This window comes from Raphanus sativus, chromosome 5 (genome assembly GCF_000801105.2).
Source record: "Raphanus sativus cultivar WK10039 chromosome 5, ASM80110v3, whole genome shotgun sequence".
NCBI lineage: Eukaryota > Viridiplantae > Streptophyta > Magnoliopsida > Brassicales > Brassicaceae > Raphanus > Raphanus sativus.
In genome coordinates this window covers 39082363-39102242 of record NC_079515.1, presented here as the reverse complement: position 1 = coordinate 39102242, position 19880 = coordinate 39082363, and the positions used below count along the sequence as shown (strand labels likewise).

Below are 19880 nucleotides of genomic sequence, written 5' to 3'. Positions count from 1 at the left end.
GTTGGACATGGTAAATATGAACACCCACCAAAACTGAATAGAACCTAAATACAGTAATATGCTTTTAAATTGTTCATTTCTTATTTATTACATTTTCTGTCTTCTTTAGAAAAATCATTCGAATTTTATTACAAATCTGATGTTTGAGAAAATTATTTAATGAATAATATATTTTTCTTAACAATACGAAACCAAATTCAAAACCAGTTGCAAAATATGAGAGCCAAAAACGGAAAGTTTAATTACACAGGTGGGTATTGATAATGTACTTAATTGGTAATAGAGGAAAAAAAGGAAAAGGAAAAAGGAAAGAAAAAGGAGAGCCGGTGATGTGAAGTAGGCAAAAGGATGAGAATAAATCAGAGCCGTCGAATAAATAAAAGTATTCGGACATCGGTCATTGCATCTACCCGCAACCCAATCTTTCCTCTCACACAAAACATCACGCCCCAGCAGCATACCAAGAAAAAAACTAAAACAAAAATATATTCCTTCTTCTTCTTCTTCTTCTGGGTCTCTGATGTGGTAACGATCGGAGAGAGAGAGAGAGAGTTCATTGATTCATTAAGGGATTTAATTATTCTTATATATCAATCGATCGAAGCGTAAGGAACTGGAGAGAGAGGGCGTGAATTGAATTGTGTGGTGGTGGTGATTCGAGCTCGACGAAAAGGGTTTTTTTTTGTCGAGATTGGATTTGAATTGGTGTTGTTATGGGTTTAGGCAACAAGGTTAACAAATTCAATTTCGGAGATAATGATCATCTCCCCGACGAAGAAGGAGATGGTTTGGGCTCGGTTGCGTGTTCGATTTGTCTCGATACGGTCGTTAAAGACGGCGATCGAGCCTGGGCTAATCTCCAATGTGGCCACCAGTTCCATCTCGGTACGTTTCCTTATTCTTTCCCGATGCTGCTAATGTATGTTGAATTGATTTTGATGTGCTCTTTTTTTATTTTAATATAATTCGATTTGAATTTGTTTATGATTTGTCTGAAAAAGTATTGGTTCAGATTTCGATTTTGAATTAATCATCCAGATCTACCTTTTGTTTTTTGTTCCTGTTACATTCTGGTTGGTAGCTTACTATTGTTATGGAGATGTGACCTCTTTTGCTGTAATAATCATATGGATGGGTATTGAGCTTTGAATCTGGTCCGTTCATGATCATGATCTGCTCCAATTGTTATATGATGTTTTTTCATATGAGTCTTTGCCTCTTGGATGTCTGGTTAGGAGTGTACCTGTGGGTTTGTATCTTTATAACTTTGACCAATTTGTCCTGATTTAGACTAGGGACTAGGGACAATCCGAATGAATTGATTTGATGCAAGAGAGCTTTCTAGCTTACAGAGTTTGAGATTTCCCCCCAATGTGTGTTATTAAATGCCTTATGTTTGGTTCCTTGTCCTGTTTCACAAAAAAAACAATCTAACTTCACGTATTTTTTTTTCTAGATTGTATTGGCTCAGCTTTCAATGCAAAGGGGGTGATGCAGTGCCCAAACTGCAGGAAAGTAGAGAAAGGCCAGTGGCTTTACGCTAACGGTTGCCGCTCACACTCTGAGTTCAATGTCGAGGATTGGGTTCATGAAGATGAGATTTATGATCTCGGAAGCTACTCTGAAATGGTATAATCCTTGTTAACCCTATCCATCCCAAGCTCTGTTACTTACTTCACACTCAAAAAAAAAAATGCTTTCTGTTTATGTATCTTTGCAGGCTTTTGGAGTTCACTGGTGCCCATTTGGAAGTTCAGCTCGTCTTCCTTTCGAGTAAGTAATTACAAAAACTCTATGTTCTGTGCTACTTTTCAATCAAAAGTGGGATCTTCTGTGCTGATGAATCTCTCTTTACCTTTGTTAGGGATGGAGACTTTTCGCCGAGTTCATGTAAGACTTTGTCAGATTGGTTATTTCTTGTTTTTCTCCCACCCTTTATCTTGGTTTATTGACTTATTTAGTCTGGCTCCATTGCATAGATCACGATCTCTTGAACCAGCAAGGTTACTTCACAGAACCAGCAGCCCCAACAGCGGGTCACCCATGTCCATACGTAACCTACATTGGCCCGGTTCATTCCTCTTCCTCAAGCTCCGGCGGTGCTGCAGGCGTTTCAGATAGTCCAAGTTTCACTAGCCACTGGAACACCGGCTCATCGGTCTCCAGTGAAGTCCCAGCTCCTTATGGTTTCCCTGTGGATCCCCACTATCACGGCTGGGAGTATCACTCACCTCCACCCCCACCGCCACAGCACTTCTCTCCTTCTGGCCCTCATGTGGGCAGTCCAACACACCCCACGCCTCCACCAGCTGCTGTGAGAACTTCCCGAGCCAACGGTTCAGATGTTATCAGACCAAGACTGCCGCAGTTCATGCGTCCATCATATCATGGTCACAGGTACATATCTTCTGTCTTGACTTTAAAGTGGAATTATTACAGTCTTATATCTATTGTAATAATGGGTCTTTGCAGTTCTAGTGGTAGAGCAGGGAGCTCGGTGGCATCTGTCCCAAGGACTCCACCTTTCCCGGGAAGCAACGTTCGGACCAGAGACAGAACACAAGCTCTTCAAGCCTATTACCAACAGTCTACTGCACAGTCACACCAACCAGACTCACCTATAGTCTCTCGTGGGCCTGTATTCCCCTCTGGACGGAGGCCCAGTAGAGGATCAACTTCATCTTCTTCAGATCAGGCAGGAGGGAGCGGGTTTCTCCGGTTTAACATATGGGAGAGAGAACCTTATATGCAACCACAACAAGCCTACCAAGTTAACCAGATGGACAGAGAACCATCCATTTGGGCATCTTCCTTCAATGAAGGATCAGGAAGCTTCCATCAGAGGCATGGAGGTGGAGGACCATCGTGAGAGTTGAGTCAGTTGCCATAGAAGGCAATTCTCATGAAACGTTGGATCAATGAAGAAAAAACATTGGGAAGTTGATATTTGATAAAACATGAAAACATTCACTGCATGCTTGAAGTTATGTGATGAATTGATAATATATGAACACAAATGAATGAGTATGTAATGGTTTGGAGAGAGACTGCTTCCCCTGTTTGTTGGTGACCGTGCGGTTAGAGCCGGTTTGGGTCTGGTCTGGATCCGGCTAGCAAATGGTCGTTGGTTATTTGTTTTTCTTTGATGTGGCTACACTGGGTATCCAAGTGAAATACCCTACTGCAACATTTTTTCTTCTTCTTATGTTAAATCTTTTTTTAGTAAATGATGTTTGTTTTCTATGCAAAATCTATGCAAATCTCACAAAATAAATGTGAAATTACCATGACTATAGGTAACAAGAAAATAGAACAATCTAAGCAACACCTGTGTCTATGAATGTTCATGAGTGTAGGATCAAATTACTCTTTGTTTAGATGCTTAAAACTTGCTTGTTCATTCAATAAGAAAAAAGGCTTTATATAGCCATTACAAAAGCAACTAGACTCCTAAATAACTGCAACTAAAACAGAGTACTGCTACAACTACTTTGACCGAAACAACAGGTCTTATTGATCACTACTTGAAACCAACTCGTGCCGCAAGACTCGCTCCATAACTCAACTTCTTCCTTGCTCCTTACTTCTTGGTGTTATTACTTCCAACAAACCCTCCCTAAGCTAAACTTGGTTCACAAGTTTCAGCTTATCTTCACTAGAACACACTCCAAGTTTGCTCCTTAAGTCCTCAAAGCTTTCCCGCTTCAATGCCTTCGTGAATATGTCAGCTACTTGCTCAGCTGTTCCACAATGCTCCAAACTGATGACTCCCTTGTTCACTAGATCCCTCAGAAAATGAAACCTTACACCAATGTGCTTGCATCTTCCATGGAATACAGGATTCTTCGAAAGCTTGATAGTTGACGTGTTGTCGCAGAGAATCACAGTGCTTCCCTCCCCACTGTAACCCAACTCTTCAAGAACCCTCTTGTACCATATCACTTGACACGCGCAGACTGATGCAGCTACATACTCAGCTTCGGTTGTAGAGAGAGTGACTATAGGTTGCTTCTTGGAAAGCCAAGCCACTGCAGCTCCATCCATAAGAAATACATAACCAGATGTACTCTTTCTGCTATCAACGTCGCCTGCAAAATCACTATCAGTGTAGACTGCCAACTCTCCTGTTCCTCCTCTCTTGTACCAGATACCAAAATCAACCGTACCCCTCAAGTACCTCAAAACTCTTTTAGCAGCTTGCAAGTGAAGTGTTGTAGGCTTAGACATGTAGCGGCTGAGTAGACTTACAGAGAATTGCAGGTCTGGCCTGGTGATCGTGATGTACATGAGACTTCCTACTATTTGCTTGTAGTAAGTCTCATCTACTAGCTCTCCTCCATCATCAAGATCCAGCTTGCTTCCAGGTGCTATCGGATTGCAAACAGAGTTGCAATTCTCCATGTCGAAACGCCTCAATACTTCAAGAGCATATTGTGCCTGAGATATGTGAATGCCAAGTGACGACTGCAGCACTTCTATACCAAGAAAATACCTCATCTTGCCGAGATCAGTCATGTCAAACTCCTTCTTCATCGACTGTTTGAACTCTTCAATCATTTCCATGTCACCACCTGTGTATATTAGATCATCTACATATACACTGACATAGAGAGAGTTACCGTGCTTGTTCGTCTTGATAAAGAAGGTCTCTTCATTCTCAGACTTCTCAAAACCACTCTTGGCAAAGTACTCTTCAATTCTGCTGAACCAGGCCCTCGGTGCCTGCTTTAACCCATACAACGCCTTGTGGAGCTTGTAGACCTTATCTTCTTCACTTCTGACTACGTACCCCTTTGGTTGCTGAATGTACACAACCTCTTCAAGAACTCCATGTAAGAAAGCCGACTTAACATCCAGTTGATAGATGTCCCAAGCCTTCCTTGCAGCAGTAGCTATGATGGTTCTTATGGTGTCCATCCGAGCTACAGGAGCATACACTTCAGTGTAGTCGATGCCATGCTCCTGAGAGTAGCCCTTAGCTACCAGCCGAGCCTTGTATTTGCTCACTTCACCAACTTCATTGAGCTTTGTCTTGTATATCCATTTGACGCCAATGCACTTTGCTCCTTTAGGCAGCTCCGTAAGTTCCCAGGTTCCATTTCTCTCAATGGCTCTTATCTCTTCGTTCATGGCTTCTCTCCACTTGAGGCTCTTCTCTGCTTCTTCAAAAGAAACTGGATCAGATGAGTTTACCTCCACCATGTTGACGACTTCTTCGTCTTCTTCTACTTCACTTCCAGTGATATAATCACTCAGGTAACGAGGAGGTCTTGATACTCGACCCTCCCTGGTTCTTCCTGGTTGCTCTGTTTCCTCTGCAGCTTCTGCAGGTTGCTCATTAACTTGCTCCCTGCCATCTTCTCCTTCACTGTCACTCTCTTCCCAGATGTGATCATCATCGTTCCAGGTTAGTTCTACCTCAGGATTGTCTTGATCTTCCTCCCAGTTCCAACCTTCCGTTTCTTCAAACACGACATCCTTGCTCACTATTATCTTCTTAGTCGCCGGGTTGTATAGCCTATAACCCTTTGACTCATCAGAGAACCCAAGCATTACACAAGTGAGACTCTTGTCATCGAGTTTTCCACGCTTCTCGTCTGGAATGTGAGCATGAGCCAAGCTTCCCCAAACTCTGAGATGCTTCACACTTGGTTTGATACCACTCCAAGCTTCTTGTGGAGTTACATCCTTCACCGAGTGAGTAGGACAACGGTTCAAGATGTAGAAAGTCCAGTTAACAGCTTCAGCCCAAAATATCTTTGGAACCTTCCTCATTGACAACATGGAGCGAACCATGTTCATCACCGTGCGGTTCTTGCGCTCTGCTACTCCATTCTGCTGCGGAGTGTACGCTGTGGTTAGCTGTCTTCTGACTCCCTCCTCCTTACAAAACGCATAGAACTCGTTCGATGTGTACTCTCCTCCACGATCGGTTCTCAGGCATTTTATCTTCTTACTTGTCTCAGTCTCCACTAGCTTCTTGAACATTTTGAAATGCTCAAAAGCCTCTGACTTCTCCTTTAGGAAATAGGCCCATCCCTTTCGGCTATGATCGTCTATGAAGCACAGAACATACCTCTTCCCACCAGTAGTCATGGGACTTATCGGACCACATATGTCAGAGTGGATGAGCTCTAGGACTTCTTTTGCTCTCCACGTGCTCTTCTTGGGAATTGGGTTCCTTGACTGCTTTCCTACCAAGCAGTCTGTGCACGTGAATTGTTGAGCATCAAAGCATGGAAGGTCACAAACCATTGCCTTGCTCTGCAGTGTCTTCATTCCACTGAAACTGAGATGACCATACCTTTCATGCCATATCTTTGCCGTGTCTTCTGTGGTAGTCTGCAGGCACCTCTGCTGTCTGAGCTCTCCACCACCGGTTTGATCTACTATCATAAACATTCGGTTTCTGCTCATTTTGCTTTCTGCGATCAATCCTCGCTCATCATGAAACATCTTGCAGACACCTTTCTGTATGATGATGGTTACATCCTTCTCTTGCATCTGTCCAAGACTCAGCAAGTTGTTCTTGAGCTCAGGAATGTAATACGCGTCACTGACCGTGTATGTAGTGTTGTTCAAGACCAACTTCACATTTCCTTTGCCCACAACTTCTAGTCTCTTGTCATTTCCCAACTTGACAGAGTGCTTGAAGCTTGTGTTCAGACTTGTGAACAACTCTTGATCACCACTCATATGATTTGAGCAACCGGAGTCAAGGAACCAGGCCTTTCTTCTCATGTCTCCTTGCTCCCCTGTCTGAGTTACCATCACCATCTCCTCATCTTCTTCAGTCTCCTCTTCGATGTACGCCATCAACAACATCTCTTCTTCCTCATCAGCATAGTTTGCTTCTTCTTCTTCCCACTTTGGGCACTCACTCTTGAAATGCCCAAGACGGTGACACTTGTAACACTCTACAGTGCTCTTGTCTCTGAATGTTGTTCTGCCACGTCCCCGGCTTCTGCCTCTACCGTAGGAACCCCTTCCTCTGGTCTCAGTGCCTCTGCCTTGTGTTACCTTTAGCACATGATCGTCACCCTTTTCTGACTTCTTGAACTTTTGCTCATGTACCATCAATGAGCTCTGCAACTCCTCAAGGGAAATGGTCTCGGTGTCCTTCGACTCCTCTATCGAGACCACAACATACATGAACTTCTCACTGAGCGTCCTGAGGATTTTCTCAACCACCTTTGAGTCCATCATCACCTCACCATTGCTCCTCATTTGGTTAGTCACGCTCAGTACCCGAGTGAAGTATTCTTCTACACACTCTGCTTCATTCATCTCGAGAAGCTCAAAATCTCTTCTTAGCTTCTGCAGCAGAGACCTCTTCACTCGAGCGTTTCCACCAAACTTCGACTTCATCGAATCCCATATGATCTTGGAGGACCTTCTGTCCAAGATCTGCTCAAACGTCACCCTATCAATGCTTTGATAGAGGTAATGTTTCACCTTGTGATCATTCGTCTTGACACTCTCGAGCTGCGCACTCTGCTCTGCCGTCAAGACCGTGGTAGCTGCTGGTTCTTCAAACCCCGTCTCAATCACCTCCCATAGTCCCTTGGCTCTGAAGAAGTTCTCCATGACTTCGCTCCAATGATCCCAGTGGCCATCAAACTGCGGTAACTTCATCTTATCATCACCCATCTCTCTTCTCTCTTTTGCTGTTTTCTTTCTCAAGTTTTAATGTCTAACGGAGCTCTGATACCAATTTGTAGGATCAAATTACTCTTTGTTTAGATGCTTAAAACTTGCTTGTTCATTCAATAAGAAAAAAGGCTTTATATAGCCATTACAAAAGCAACTAGACTCCTAAATAACTGCAACTAAAACAGAGTACTGCTACAACTACTTTGACCGAAACAACAGGTCTTATTGATCACTACTTGAAACCAACTCGTGCCGCAAGACTCGCTCCATAACTCAACTTCTTCCTTGCTCCTTACTTCTTGGTGTTATTACTTCCAACAATGAGGTAAACCCCCTTGAACTTTCAGAGGGATTATTTTGTGTGTTGAATATGTGTTACATATTTACATATCGCAAACGAGATAATAGATATATACGGAAAACAAATCAGTGATTAAACTGAACTACTACACTAGCATTTGCATTTTGTTGGTGATTAGAAGATAAATCACACTAGTTACAAAAAATAATAATGGGCTTTTGGTTCAATTATAAAAGTTTGGGGTTGATTTGGAGATTTCTAAAAATATTAGAGGGAAGTTGTGTTATTTATAGAAATAAAAATTAGGGTTATAAGAAGCACTTTAAATGAGCAAAAACCCTAGCCACATTTGTTTCTCGTCTCCTCCTCTCTCGTCCAAGAGCTAAAAGACGCCGCTCGTCTTCAAGGTACGCTTTTACGATCTCTCTCTCTATCCGATAGAAAACTCTTCAGTGTCTTATATTAGATTTCATAAGAATCATCTCGCGAATAGATGCACGAGTTTATAGTTCCACCTTCCTCTCGATTGAGCTATTGTTCACTCTATTTAAGAGTGTAGTTGTTAAAGTTAGATTAGAAACAAGTTTCGATTCTCATCAGATCTCACAGGTTTTGGAAATGGCATTTAGAATTCAAATGTAAAACAGATAAGATTCATTACATGTTTCGAAAACACCTTGTCTGTCTCCAGACATATATGTCTTAGGCTTGTATGTCTGGTTTATAAACACTCTTATGTTCTGTTTTTGGATTTGTACAGGAAAAGGATTTAAAAAAATGAGTCGTGGAGGTGCAGCAGTTGCCAAGGGGAAGAAGAAGGGAGTGTCCTTCTCCATTGACTGCTCGAAGCCCGTCGATGACAAGATCATGGAGATTGCTTCCCTTGAAAAGTTCCTTCAGGAGAGGATCAAAGTCGGTGGCAAAGCTGGTGCGCTCGGTGATTCGGTTACGATCACCCGTGAGAAGAACAAGATCACTGTCACCTCTGATGGCCAATTCTCCAAGAGGTACCACTCAACACCACATTCCTCTAGTGATTTATAAGTAGCAACGAGTGTTTTGAGTATAAGCAATTCATCTCTTTGTTTCTCTTCAGGTACCTCAAGTACTTGACGAAGAAGTACTTGAAGAAGCACAATGTGAGGGATTGGCTTAGAGTGATTGCGGCCAACAAGGACCGTAACCTCTATGAGTTGAGGTACTTCAACATTGCTGAGAACGAGGGAGAGGAAGAAGACTAGAAGAGCTACTATACTCGTACCTTCTTCTTGTTTCTGGTTGTTTTGTTTTCTGCTGCTCTTTGCTCTTCAGTACAATTTATCTCCGTTCTTTTTTTGTGACAGATCTTATCTAGTTTTGGTTGAAGTTAACTCTTGTTTTAGAGAGTTTGATAACAAAGTATTTTTCTAAGGATCGTATAATTGAAAAATATGTTAGTGTTTACATTGGACAACATAACATTCTGCTGAAGAGAAGTTAAGTTACCATCTCCAGGCAGAACATAACATCTTGGGTGATTTAAAGTTTGTGGGATGTTTTCAATGATACAAGTAAATAAGAAAAGCAAAAGAGGAGAGGCCACTCTATAACTTAAATGAATAAACTTGAGAACAAGAAAACAAACCAAAAGGAGATGAAAATTTCAAGAAGCAGAGAAGAGAAGTGTCTGCAACTACTCACACAGAGAATATTTGGATTACAGCTTTTGTCTTCTGTCTCTCTCTCTCTCTCTCTCTTTTGTTCTTCTTTGATGACTAAGTAAACTAGTTTTTGAGTTTCTCTTCTTCATTGCAGTTTTACCTACATCTGAAGTAATGCAATATATAGCCTAGCTTGAGCTCGTGAAACCAAATCTCTAAGGAAACAAGCTTCACTTGAGCTTCATGACTTGCCCATTTTTGGTACCTGATAAAACGCAAGAAAGCCATGTGTTAAGCTATACCAATCATATAGTATCAGAAGAAGGGCCTTCTTGGTCTGGTGAAAACAAACCTTCTTGAGAGGATTACTGCTTGAAGATGGAGCAGGTTTCAGAATCTCAAAAGAGCAAACAAGAGATTGGTCAACGCTCAACAATGCACCTGCATTGTCAAACTCTCCCCCATAGTTTGGAGCAGAGAATATAGTTACTAATCTCCTTTTAGCAAAAAACTCATACCCATCTTCCACTACCTGTAAACAAACCGAAGTCAAATCACAAAGGTATCTTCAACCAATGTCACAGACTTGGTTCTGAGCCTACCTGATGGCCACGGCAAATGAGGTCAAGATCATTCTTATCCAAGAACTCAGCAACCACATCAGCTCCAAACGTGAACGAAATACCTCTATCACTATCAGACCAACCTTCACTCTTCTGATCAGGATCAGACCAAAGCAAATCACAAAGAAGACCGTTGTCCGGAATCTCAGTTGGTCTCTCAATCTCCCTAATCTGCTCCAAATTCTCCAGCTCCGGAGACAACCCTCCGTGCATACACAAGATCTTGTCGTCGATGAGAGCAGCTACAGGCAAACAGTTGAAGCAGTCGGTGAATATCTTCCAGAGCCTAACGTTGAATCTCCGTTTACATTCGTCGTAGAAGCCGTAGATTCTGTTTATCTTAGCGTCTTCGTGGTTGCCTCTCAAGAGGAAGATCTTGGAAGGGTAACGGATCTTGTAAGCCAAGAGGAGGCAGATTGTTTCGAGGCTTTGCTTGCCTCTGTCGACGTAGTCTCCAAGGAAGAGATAATGTGCTGAAGGTGGGTAGCCTCCGTATTCGAATAGTCTCAAAAGGTCTTGGTATTGTCCATGAATATCACCTGATCACAACATATTTGTAATATTTCTCATACTTTGTAATAATATAATAAATAAGAAAATGCAGAAAGACATAATGATCTGTTGAAGAGAGGGTACCGCAGATGCGAATGGGGGCATGGAGGTCGAGGAGATTAGGCTGAGAAAGGAAGATTTGTCTGGCGTTAACGCAGAGTTGACGGATCTCGATCTCTGAGAGCTGGACCTGTTTGCCTCCTTTGCCTTCTAATAGTCTTCTTATGATATCATCCACCATACTTATCTCCATCACCGCTTCCATTGTCGTCATTGTTCTTTTTTTTTCTAACCAGAATCCAGGATTAAAACAAAAGGGTTTGCGCCAAATCAGGCTAGGAACAATGGGTCGTTTATGGTTTAAAGGATTGATAAGGAGGCGATCAGAAAGTCGGAAGTTTTTTTTTTTGGATTTTTCCCGGGAAAATCAAAGAGAGACAAAACAAAAGGTGGAGAGACCAAAAGTAAATCTTGATTAGTCTTAATACTCAAGTGGATCAAATGGACAAAAGATTAGAACAGAACAAATCCATATGAAAGATTATAACTTTCTTTATTTGAGAACAGAGAAACAAAAAAAAAGTTTCAGCTTTAGAGTATTGAGGGGGGAGAAAAACAGATGGTGCAGATAGGGTCGTCCGTCTCTCTCTCTCTCTCTCTCTCTCTCTCTCTCTCTCTCTCTCTCTCTCTCTCTCTCTCCTGTCTGAAAATTTTGGAAATCTATTTTCAACGCAGTTTTTGGATTTAATGGCTATTGATTACAATGAAGAAGTCGGTCAAATAGTAAGGTTACAGATGGACATGGTGATCATAAAAGATAATTAAAAAATATGAAATGGAACTATTGGAATCAATGGACTTAACAATTATAATACTAGCTAGTAGCTACATAAGGTAATTAGTGTTAACCTTCTAAGGCAAGGATATGGGTTGAGTGGACGGTGGTGGAAGAAGATCCAGCCAAAAAGATGAGACGTGTTATATGCATTTCTCAATTACTGTTTTCTTATTCTCTCACTACTTTGCACTCTAAATTTCTTTGATCACAAGTGTGAATCATTTGTATCAAACTCTTGCATTTTAATTGAAAGTCCTTTAAAAAAAAAAAAAGATGAGACGTGGAGGATTCTCACTGGAACTGGTCAAAAGTAATTTGTTGTTGGGCGAGAAACCGCGTCTTTTGAAAAGTTCGGTTTTATCGTTAGAGGTAAGCACGCACGTGTGAGATTAATCATGTTCCTCCCTCATAATATATCAAAAAAACATTGTTTTACCTTCTTTTTTTTTTACCTTTTTGATAAATAGTAAAATTATTTGTTTACAGCAAAGTATGTTTAAGTTTCTAGTATACATTGATAAACTATTTTCGAGTGAATATTAAAATCAGTTGAACCTTGATTGATGTGATTAATATTATAGAGAGATTAATTTATAGCTAACAACAATGTTACACCTAATAAGTGGTTCAATCCTTTTGTCAAGACACCATAGATGACTCAGATAATACAACAGACATCAAACTGACATTACAGAAATCATTTATTATTTATAATTTAATCTAAAAAAAGTTATTCTTACTTCTTAAGATCTGTGGTTCATAAAAGTTCATCCATGTTGGGTCTGCTTCTCATGTCAATTAATGAGCTTGACCCATAAAACACAACATGGACTGGACATCAAATTTCACATAATATAACAGAGCAATAAAAGGGCCTCTAGGCTCTAAGTTTAACTGTTCAAAGATGACTTTAATTATATTGGGCTTTACAGGGCCGATTACTGGAATTAAGTAAACCCTACAGCTGAATAGAGTCCGTTGGAATAAACTGATATAAAACCTAATTTCATCACTTCTCTTGCAGAAGCTTCGACAGCGGCGGCACCACATCCCCGGAGGCTACAATGGTACATTTGGCTTTCTCTTTCTCTCAGTCTCCGTTTCTAAATGCTTTGATTTTGGTTGATTCTGAGATCACTTCGGTCGTGTTTGCAGGGTATCGATTTGATCGCTGGAGGTAAGAGCAAGAAGACCAAAAGGACAGCTCCTAAGTCTGACGATGTCTACCTCAAGCTCACTGTCAAGGTCAAAACTTTTAACTAACAACCTTTCTCCTTTCGAAGAGATGTCTGTTTGGTCTGAAAATGAGATTTGAACTTTTTGTTTTGAAAATTTTGCAGCTTTACCGGTTTCTGGTGAGGAGAACTCAGAGCAAGTTCAATGCAGTGATCTTGAAGAGGCTTTTCATGAGCAAAGTCAACAAAGCTCCTCTTTCTCTATCTAGACTCGTCGAGTTCATGGCTGGCAAGGTTCCATTTCGTTTGAAACCCTCTTATCTCTCTCTTCCTTGGCCTAGAAGTTAGTCCTAGGTCATGATAACTCTGTTTCATTTCTTTAGAATCATGCTGAATGTGATCTCTCTCTTGCTGTGATATGATAGGAAGATAAGATTGCTGTCTTGGTTGGAACCATCACCGATGATTTGAGAGTACATGAGATCCCAGCTATCAAAGTGACTGCCTTGAGGTTCACAGAGAGAGCCAGAGCTCGCATTGAGAAAGCTGGTGGTGAATGTTTAACTTTTGACCAGCTTGCTCTCAGAGCTCCTTTGGGACAGAACACTGTATATCTCTCAACCCTAACCACTCTACTCCATTTTCAACTTCCATGTGATAATATGATTTAAACTTCTGCTTCTTCTTGTGTGTAGGTTCTTCTTAGAGGACCTAAGAACTCGCGTGAGGCTGTTAAGCATTTTGGTCCCGCACCTGGTGTGCCACACAGTCACTCGAAGCCATATGTTCGGTCCAAGGGAAGGAAGTTCGAGAAGGCCAGAGGAAAGAGGAAGAGCCGTGGTTTCAAGGTTTAAGAACATTGTCTGTGTCGTTGAACTTGATCCTATTGTGTTGTTGCTTCTTCGTCTCTTTCATAATCGGATTTTTGTTAGACAATTGTGTTTTTTTCAGACAATATCTAAAGTTTGTGACTACTGTTGAGCTTATTCCAACACTGAGCTTTACTATGTTTATCAAACTTCACATTCTTTCTTCAAAAGTTCTTAACGTCATAGCCAAGTAATACTAAAATGGATGAAAAATCAATCTCTTTAGAACAGTTTGTGAACTAATATTCTACATAATGTATTGTTATAAAATTATATAATTATAAACAACAGATTTAATTTACTGCGAAGACATTAATCTCAAACAATTTGGGATAGATCAATAATCCTGAATTCTTCAAGGTTATGCAAATGTTTTTTGTATCCAGGTTTTAGTAAGAAAAAAAAAGACATCATATGGCATCTTAATGGATCTTTTAGTTAGACAATGCAATGTCAGGATAAAAGGGAGGAGGTGGTGGATAAACCGGGGCAGCAGCACCAGGTCTCTCCATTGAAGCCATCATGATAGAAACTTCACTTGTCTGAGTTGTCTCCGATGAAGCCACCTTGATGGAAACTTCTGGGGCAGCTACTGGAGAAACTGAGCCAGCACCAGGTCTCTCCATTGAAGCCATCATGATAGAACTTTCCGGAGCAGCTGCTGAAGAAACTGAGCCAGCACCAGGTCTCTCCATTGAAGCCATCATGATAGAACCTTCCGGGGCAGCTGCTGGAGAAACTGGAGAAACTGAGCTAGCACCAGGTCTCTCCATTGAAGCCATCATGATAGAACCTTCCGGGGCAGATGCTGGAGAAACCGAGACAGCACCACTTGTCCCTGTTGAAGCCATCTTCAAAGAACCTTCCGGGGCAGCTGCTGGAGAAACAACTGGGGCAGCTGCTGGAGAAGCAACTGGGGCAGTTGCTGGAGAAACTTGGGAAGCTACTTGAGAAACAGGAGCAGCTGATGGAGAAACCGAGCCAGCACCACTTGTGCCCGTGGAGGAGGAGGTACCTGAAGCAGCTGAGGCGCTTGGGGTTGTGGTTGCAGCATTAGGATTGGCAGCCAAGAGGCCAGGAGTGTAAGGAACACCTTTGCCTGGAATCCAAAGGTCACCTTGAATGTACTGAGCCGGTGTGAACTTGAGGATCTCTTCGTTACTCAACTTCTTGATTCCAGCCCAAGTAACCCGGTTAGCAAGTCCTGCTCCCGGTCCTGTGTTCTGAGCCTCAGAGTAGAACAACGTGTCAAGACCAAAGGTCCCCATCCACGGCATCCATCCTTGTGGCTGGATGAAATCAGGGAGGAAACTGCCCAAGAAAATAGTCCTTGAAAACTCTCTCCACGGCCTTCCAAGATAGGCTTTGCTAGTTGTCTTGACCGCCAAGTAATCCGGCTCCCCGGCAATAGTACATCCCTGGAACACAAACCCTGTTGCTTCCCTCGCGTCAGTACGACCGTGGGCTGTGATCGGGCACGCCTGGTTCGGAAGCGGCTTCCTCACTAGCAAAGTACAGTTTTGGAACACAGCAGCCGCGTCTCCAAAGAGGAAATCGATAGTGCCTGAGATGGTACAGTCACGGTAGAACTGACGGTGAGAGTGAGCGTAGAGGGTGTCTTGGTAGCCGTCGAATCTACAGTTGAAAAAGATGGACTCGTCTGATTGAACTCTGACCGCAACAGCTTGGAAGTTAGCTGCACCAGCTGTGTTAACGAATCCCATGTTCTTGGCAATGAATTTGTCTCCAATGATAGCTGCAATAACCATTACATGCATTAACATATATAATTTCTAAATATTTTATAAGCTAATGGAGTAAATTTATAGGTTTTTTTACATGTCTCCAAATCATTAAATTTTCTTCTTCTTTTAATATTGAATATTTATGGTTTTCAAATTTTTAGATTTTGTCTTAGTAAATGTTATGTTAACGTACCAACAGTTTGGGTACGGTAGGTAGTGATACCGTCCTTGTAATTCTTGTTACCGGATATGATAGTTTTCTCCGGACCATCACCGAGGAACACAAGATGAGTCATGCTCTTGTTGATCTGAACGTACTCTTGGTAGACACCAGCCTTAATGTAAACCACGAAGGTCGTGTTCTTCTTCTTAGGGACGAACATCAGAGCCTCGTTGATCGTTTTATACTGACCGCTCCCGTCCTGAGCCACCACTATATCGGGCTTAGCATCCGAATACGGAGCAGCAGCTTGCAAGAGCCTACGCCCTCGCTGGTCCACCCACGAGGGCATTTCCTGAGACAACAGCCTGCGGCTGTTGAACTCAGGAATCCCCATCTGTCCCACGAAATTCGACATTTCGCTGATGATTGCTAGCCCGTTGCGTGTCAGCTCGATAGCGGTTTTCAACGCTTTCTTCATGGTCTCTCCAGCGTTTCCTTGCGTCCCTTGGAACCCTTCGAGGCAAGTCTCCTCGTGGCTTATCGCCGCGCTGAGCCAGATCCTTAGGTTGATCAAAGCCTCGTCGAGTAAATGGAACTCGAACTTACCAAGCTCCTCGAAAGAGTTGCTGAGCTCTCCCAAGGCGTAATCCATAAGCTCCTTGCACTGATCAAGAGCCATCTTTGTCCTTGGATCCTTCTGAAGCTCCATCATGGTCTGCGACTTCTTAGCCGCGGCTGTGATCTGCTTCATCGTTGCGCTAAACGCTGTCTTGACCAACTCGATCGGGTCGGTCGTGTTGTTACCGTTCTTGTTTAAACTGTCTTCGCATGTCTTTTTGAAGTCCGTTGGTGCACATACGTCTTTAACGGCTTTGACGGAAGACGTTATCTGTGCGTCAGAGTCACCGTTGCCTTCGTTCTTGTTGAGGCTGACACCGACGGTAACGGCCACCACCATGGAGATGAGAAGAACAGAGGAGATTGAGATGATAACATACCTTCTCTTCCTCTTGGAGTCATCGTCGTAGTATGACATATTTGTCTTTTTTTTCTTTTTTTTTATTGAATTCTATTAATCAAATTGTTTTTGAACTTGAACAGCTCTTAGGATATATATTTGTTTTTTTTAAAGATAAGAGCTGTTCGTTATTCTTTTGAGAAAACAAGATTTGTGACGACTCCTTCGAAGGTTTACGTAGCCTCCTTAGGAGTATGTAATTTTTTTTCATAATTGCCGAGATGGCTTATTTATAACAGAAACAACAAATTAAGAATTCGTTATTTTTCTGGTTGCTCTGTTTTTCTGAGGCTTGGCGGGAAATGCGGCTAGTGAGAAAAAAGATGAAAAATAGACTTGTGGTAGTTTTCTTGTCTTCTCTGTTTCTCCATGAGTTTCTAAATAAGGAAAAATTTATTTTAGGGATTCAAAACTTTGTTTTCTCTACCAGATTATTCAGTGTCTTAATCGTGTTTTAGAGATATGTTCTTTCTAATTTCAATGTGCAAACCACGTCTTGAAATTCATAGAGCTTAAAACAATTATGAATTGATCAGGAATAAACGATTAATACATATATTTTCTTAGTTAATTTAGAGGTTAGATGATCTATGCATATTATCACTCAAATTTTGGAGATCAAGAAAAATAACTCGTTTCGCTATGTCCATGATCTTGCAAACACTCTCATATAGATCACATAGTTACAAATTACACTAAATAATTATCCTAAATAAAGTTAGAATTCCCCCAGGAATCAGTTAAATTTATTTTCTCTTTTATAGTTCGAGTGGGCATAAGAAATCAATGGAGAGCCATCAGCGTACAGAGCTCCCATGTTCGGCTGAACCAACTATCTCTAGCTACAAAGTTAGAGACAATGAACCAAACAATTTTAGTATCGTTTATCACATGATAACCGGGCTACGGGGCTAGTTAGCCGTGTATAAACCCGAATACTCTGCATAATACAAGGTCTTCAAAGCAAAATCACTCACCCATTCATTATATCCCCTAGCATCAGTAACATTGGTTTGGTTTTAAGTTTTAGGTTAAGGTTAAGGTTAGCAAAAGGAAAATAATATAAACAGAGAAAACCATGTATTATAGAAAAAAAATTGAGAAGTGTAAGCGTTGCTTGTTGGTGAAGAAATGTTCTTTGCCTCTTTGGGAACTGTGTAGACAAATTCAAACTTCAATTTTTTTTTAACCTTATAAGCCACTAGCAGACACTCCTGGTGGTTTAGATCGGTACAGATATAACCTAACTCCACCCGGCTCAGCTGAAAAATAAATGCAATTCAACCGGTACAGCTTTCAGACTAAACATTGGTTTGGCTAATAAAGCAAATAATTAAACCGGGAATTTCCGGTTTACTTCCGCTGCATTTCTTCCCTCCCATTTGTCATCATCTTATCTTCTGGAAACACTGGTCATCAAAGTGAGCAATCCCTTAACTGAAACCCCTAGAGAGATCTTAACCATCGCCGTGAAATTCTTTAGCTTCTGCCACCAATGGCACTATCCCATATCGTGAATCCAATCATATACACTTCACCCACAATCCCCCGGCGTTTCGCGGCGATCTCGCCACTTAAAACCCTAAACCCCCAATTTTCCCGCTACACACCTCACGCTCACGCAATCTCTCGCAGACTCTTTCTTCCTTCTGTTTCCTCGATTTGGGACGCCATAACCGGAGGCGGAGATTCGAACCCTCGTGAAGCCATCGCAGCGATTCGAAACGGAATGCAACTATTCAGACAGGTGAAGAACAATCCGACAAACAAAATTGTCCGAACAAAGAAACCGTTTTTTTTTAAATAAAATTTGGGATTTTTAAAATATTCTAAATTGTTTTTTTTTTGTGTGTGTGTGTGAAAGGGTGATGTTTCTGGATCGGTGACAGAGTTTGATAAAGCTATTGTGTTGGATTCCCGACAAAAGGCATGTAAGTGTTATGTGTTTTGTCTGAAAAGCTTGAAAATTTTAATAAAAATGATTAGATCATATGTTTTTTGTCTTTGATGATGACAGATCTTTGGCAACGTGGGCTTTCTCTTTACTATATGGATAGGTACTTGACTTCTAGCTCCTACTCATTGGTCTCTTCTTACGGTTTTGAGTTGATTCTTGTCTTTATATCGTAGTGAAGCAATGAAATAACGTGTGTGTATAATGAACAGGTTTGAAGGTGGTGCAGAACAGTTCAGGTTAGATGTTGCTCAAAACCCAAATGACACTGAGGAATCGATTTGGTGCTTTCTCTGCGAGGCGAGGCTCCACGGTGTTGATGTTGCACGAAAACAGTTTCTTGAGGTGGTCTTTTTTTTTGTCTTCTTGTCATAAAACCTTATTATTTCATGATGAGTGACACAAATCAAGATGGACCATTCTTTGTAGGTTGGTAGAGATTCTCGGCCTGTGATGCGGGAAGCTTATAACCTATTCAAGAACGGTGGTGATCCCGAAAAGGTTTTTTTTGAGACACCTGATGTTGTGATTTCTTTAAACAAACTGTCTCAACTCCTAATAAACTGTCTGATTTTGACCTAAAACAGTTAGTAAGTGACTTCTCGAGTGGTCAAGCAAGTGAAGTCTTCTATGCTTCACTGTATGCAGGACTCTACTATGAAGCTGAGGTATGGTCTTGTTCTTGAATGTCTCCAACACCATCCTCATTGACATCTATTGTTGTTCAGGAACAAAGAGCCTAGTTCACGCAGCTTCTTGTCTGATTCTCGTTGTAGGGTAAATCAGAAAAGGCAAAATTTCACATAACCTCAGCTTGTGGATCTCCATATGGACAGAGGTTTGAATCCTTACAACACTCACTTAGAGCAATCAAGATGAAGATATACTTTGGTTGAGTTGTTGTTTATTACTTTTTTTTTCATCCCAAACTTATTGTCAGGTCTGATGATTACATGGCTTCACTTGCTAAAGTTCACTGCCTTTGTAGAAACTGGAGCTCTGGTTTAGTTTGAAACTGGTTCAGGCTTTTCTTGGAGCCCTCTCGTTTGTATGTTTCTTCAAGGCCCAATTGTGAAATAATAGCCCAACTAAAAGTTGTTATTATCTTCCTTAGTAACACAGATCTCCATATTCCTAATCAAATTGTCCGAGCAATGAAAATGTTACGCATGGATTCCATAATTATACATCATGGCAGCCCTATATTTGATCTAACTAGTAAATGTTTTAAAATAAACACTAATAACTTTGATCTATGTAATCTTTCACATAATTATAATATCATAATAATTCAGCATTAAAAAAAATAAAATAAACACTGATAACTTTGAAAAAAAAAATTATGTATA

At 41.2% G+C, this 19880-nt stretch overlaps 6 protein-coding genes across 7 annotated transcripts; 4 read left to right on the top strand and 2 right to left on the bottom strand.

Moving 5' to 3' along the window:
• Nucleotides 1-406: 406 nt before the first annotated feature.
• On the top strand, nt 407-3227 carry LOC108861239 (E3 ubiquitin-protein ligase IPI1). Of its 2 annotated transcripts, none has more exons than XM_018635071.2 (6): nt 407-885; nt 1457-1629; nt 1721-1773; nt 1865-1890; nt 1980-2397; nt 2479-3227. In XM_018635071.2, exons 1-6 carry the CDS (start codon nt 714-716, stop codon nt 2867-2869), a joined length of 1233 nt encoding a protein of 410 aa, XP_018490573.1. In that variant the 5' UTR covers nt 407-713; the 3' UTR covers nt 2870-3227. The 2 variants fall into 2 exon arrangements, with proteins under 2 accessions (XP_018490573.1, XP_018490572.1); XM_018635070.2 differs by having other exon boundaries at nt 409-885; nt 2473-3227.
• Nucleotides 3228-8275: 5048 nt separating this feature from the next.
• Nucleotides 8276-9395, top strand: LOC108805070 (60S ribosomal protein L22-2). The gene is made up of 3 exons (XM_018577022.2): nt 8276-8361; nt 8715-8961; nt 9051-9395. Exons 2-3 carry the CDS (start codon nt 8732-8734, stop codon nt 9193-9195), a joined length of 375 nt encoding a protein of 124 aa, XP_018432524.1. The 5' UTR covers nt 8276-8361; nt 8715-8731; the 3' UTR covers nt 9196-9395.
• Nucleotides 9396-9513: 118 nt separating this feature from the next.
• LOC108863133 (serine/threonine-protein phosphatase PP1 isozyme 9) lies at nt 9514-11673 on the bottom strand. The gene is made up of 4 exons (XM_056986253.1): nt 10854-11673; nt 10197-10756; nt 9947-10126; nt 9514-9859 (listed from the first exon to the last, which is right to left on the bottom strand). Exons 1-4 carry the CDS (start codon nt 11041-11043, stop codon nt 9836-9838), a joined length of 954 nt encoding a protein of 317 aa, XP_056842233.1. The 5' UTR covers nt 11044-11673; the 3' UTR covers nt 9514-9835.
• A 901-nt stretch (nt 11674-12574) lies between these two features.
• Nucleotides 12575-13768, top strand: LOC108860955 (60S ribosomal protein L18-2). Its single transcript, XM_018634788.2, has 5 exons — nt 12575-12674; nt 12763-12852; nt 12948-13076; nt 13208-13390; nt 13478-13768. The coding sequence occupies exons 1-5, from the start codon at nt 12672-12674 to the stop codon at nt 13634-13636; spliced, it is 564 nt and encodes a 187-aa protein (XP_018490290.1). The 5' UTR covers nt 12575-12671; the 3' UTR covers nt 13637-13768.
• Nucleotides 13769-13984: 216 nt separating this feature from the next.
• On the bottom strand, nt 13985-16777 carry LOC108860156 (probable pectinesterase/pectinesterase inhibitor 21). Its single transcript, XM_018634059.2, has 2 exons — nt 15590-16777; nt 13985-15407 (listed from the first exon to the last, which is right to left on the bottom strand). The coding sequence occupies exons 1-2, from the start codon at nt 16593-16595 to the stop codon at nt 14086-14088; spliced, it is 2328 nt and encodes a 775-aa protein (XP_018489561.2). The 5' UTR covers nt 16596-16777; the 3' UTR covers nt 13985-14085.
• Nucleotides 16778-17965: 1188 nt separating this feature from the next.
• On the top strand, nt 17966-19716 carry LOC108859592 (uncharacterized). Its single transcript, XM_018633501.2, has 8 exons — nt 17966-18324; nt 18442-18508; nt 18595-18634; nt 18744-18876; nt 18961-19032; nt 19119-19199; nt 19308-19369; nt 19472-19716. Exons 1-8 carry the CDS (start codon nt 18073-18075, stop codon nt 19542-19544), a joined length of 780 nt encoding a protein of 259 aa, XP_018489003.1. The 5' UTR covers nt 17966-18072; the 3' UTR covers nt 19545-19716.
• The last annotated feature ends 164 nt before the right edge of the window (nt 19717-19880 follow it).

Coding starts and splice junctions, on each gene's coding strand:
- LOC108859592 (XM_018633501.2), top strand. CDS start 18,073: ATGGCACTATCCCATATCGTGAATCCAATCATATACACTTCACCCACA. Junction 18,509..18,594: donor GGATTCCCGACAAAAGGCAT/GTAAGTGTTATG, acceptor TGATGATGACAG/ATCTTTGGCAACGTGGGCTT. Junction 19,200..19,307: donor GACTCTACTATGAAGCTGAG/GTATGGTCTTGT, acceptor TTCTCGTTGTAG/GGTAAATCAGAAAAGGCAAA.
- LOC108863133 (XM_056986253.1), bottom strand. CDS start 11,043: ATGACGACAATGGAAGCGGTGATGGAGATAAGTATGGTGGATGATATC. Junction 10,757..10,853: donor TGCCCCCATTCGCATCTGCG/GTACCCTCTCTT, acceptor TGTTGTGATCAG/GTGATATTCATGGACAATAC. Junction 10,127..10,196: donor TCATTTGCCGTGGCCATCAG/GTAGGCTCAGAA, acceptor GTTTGTTTACAG/GTAGTGGAAGATGGGTATGA.
- LOC108860156 (XM_018634059.2), bottom strand. CDS start 16,595: ATGTCATACTACGACGATGACTCCAAGAGGAAGAGAAGGTATGTTATC. Junction 15,408..15,589: donor CTACCGTACCCAAACTGTTG/GTACGTTAACAT, acceptor TGGTTATTGCAG/CTATCATTGGAGACAAATTC.
- LOC108860955 (XM_018634788.2), top strand. Junction 13,077..13,207: donor TCGAGTTCATGGCTGGCAAG/GTTCCATTTCGT, acceptor GTGATATGATAG/GAAGATAAGATTGCTGTCTT. Junction 13,391..13,477: donor CTCCTTTGGGACAGAACACT/GTATATCTCTCA, acceptor TCTTGTGTGTAG/GTTCTTCTTAGAGGACCTAA.
- LOC108861239 (XM_018635070.2), top strand. CDS start 714: ATGGGTTTAGGCAACAAGGTTAACAAATTCAATTTCGGAGATAATGAT. Junction 886..1,456: donor TGGCCACCAGTTCCATCTCG/GTACGTTTCCTT, acceptor TTTTTTTTCTAG/ATTGTATTGGCTCAGCTTTC. Junction 2,398..2,472: donor CCATCATATCATGGTCACAG/GTACATATCTTC, acceptor GGGTCTTTGCAG/TTCTAGTGGTAGAGCAGGGA.
- LOC108805070 (XM_018577022.2), top strand. CDS start 8,732: ATGAGTCGTGGAGGTGCAGCAGTTGCCAAGGGGAAGAAGAAGGGAGTG. Junction 8,962..9,050: donor GATGGCCAATTCTCCAAGAG/GTACCACTCAAC, acceptor GTTTCTCTTCAG/GTACCTCAAGTACTTGACGA.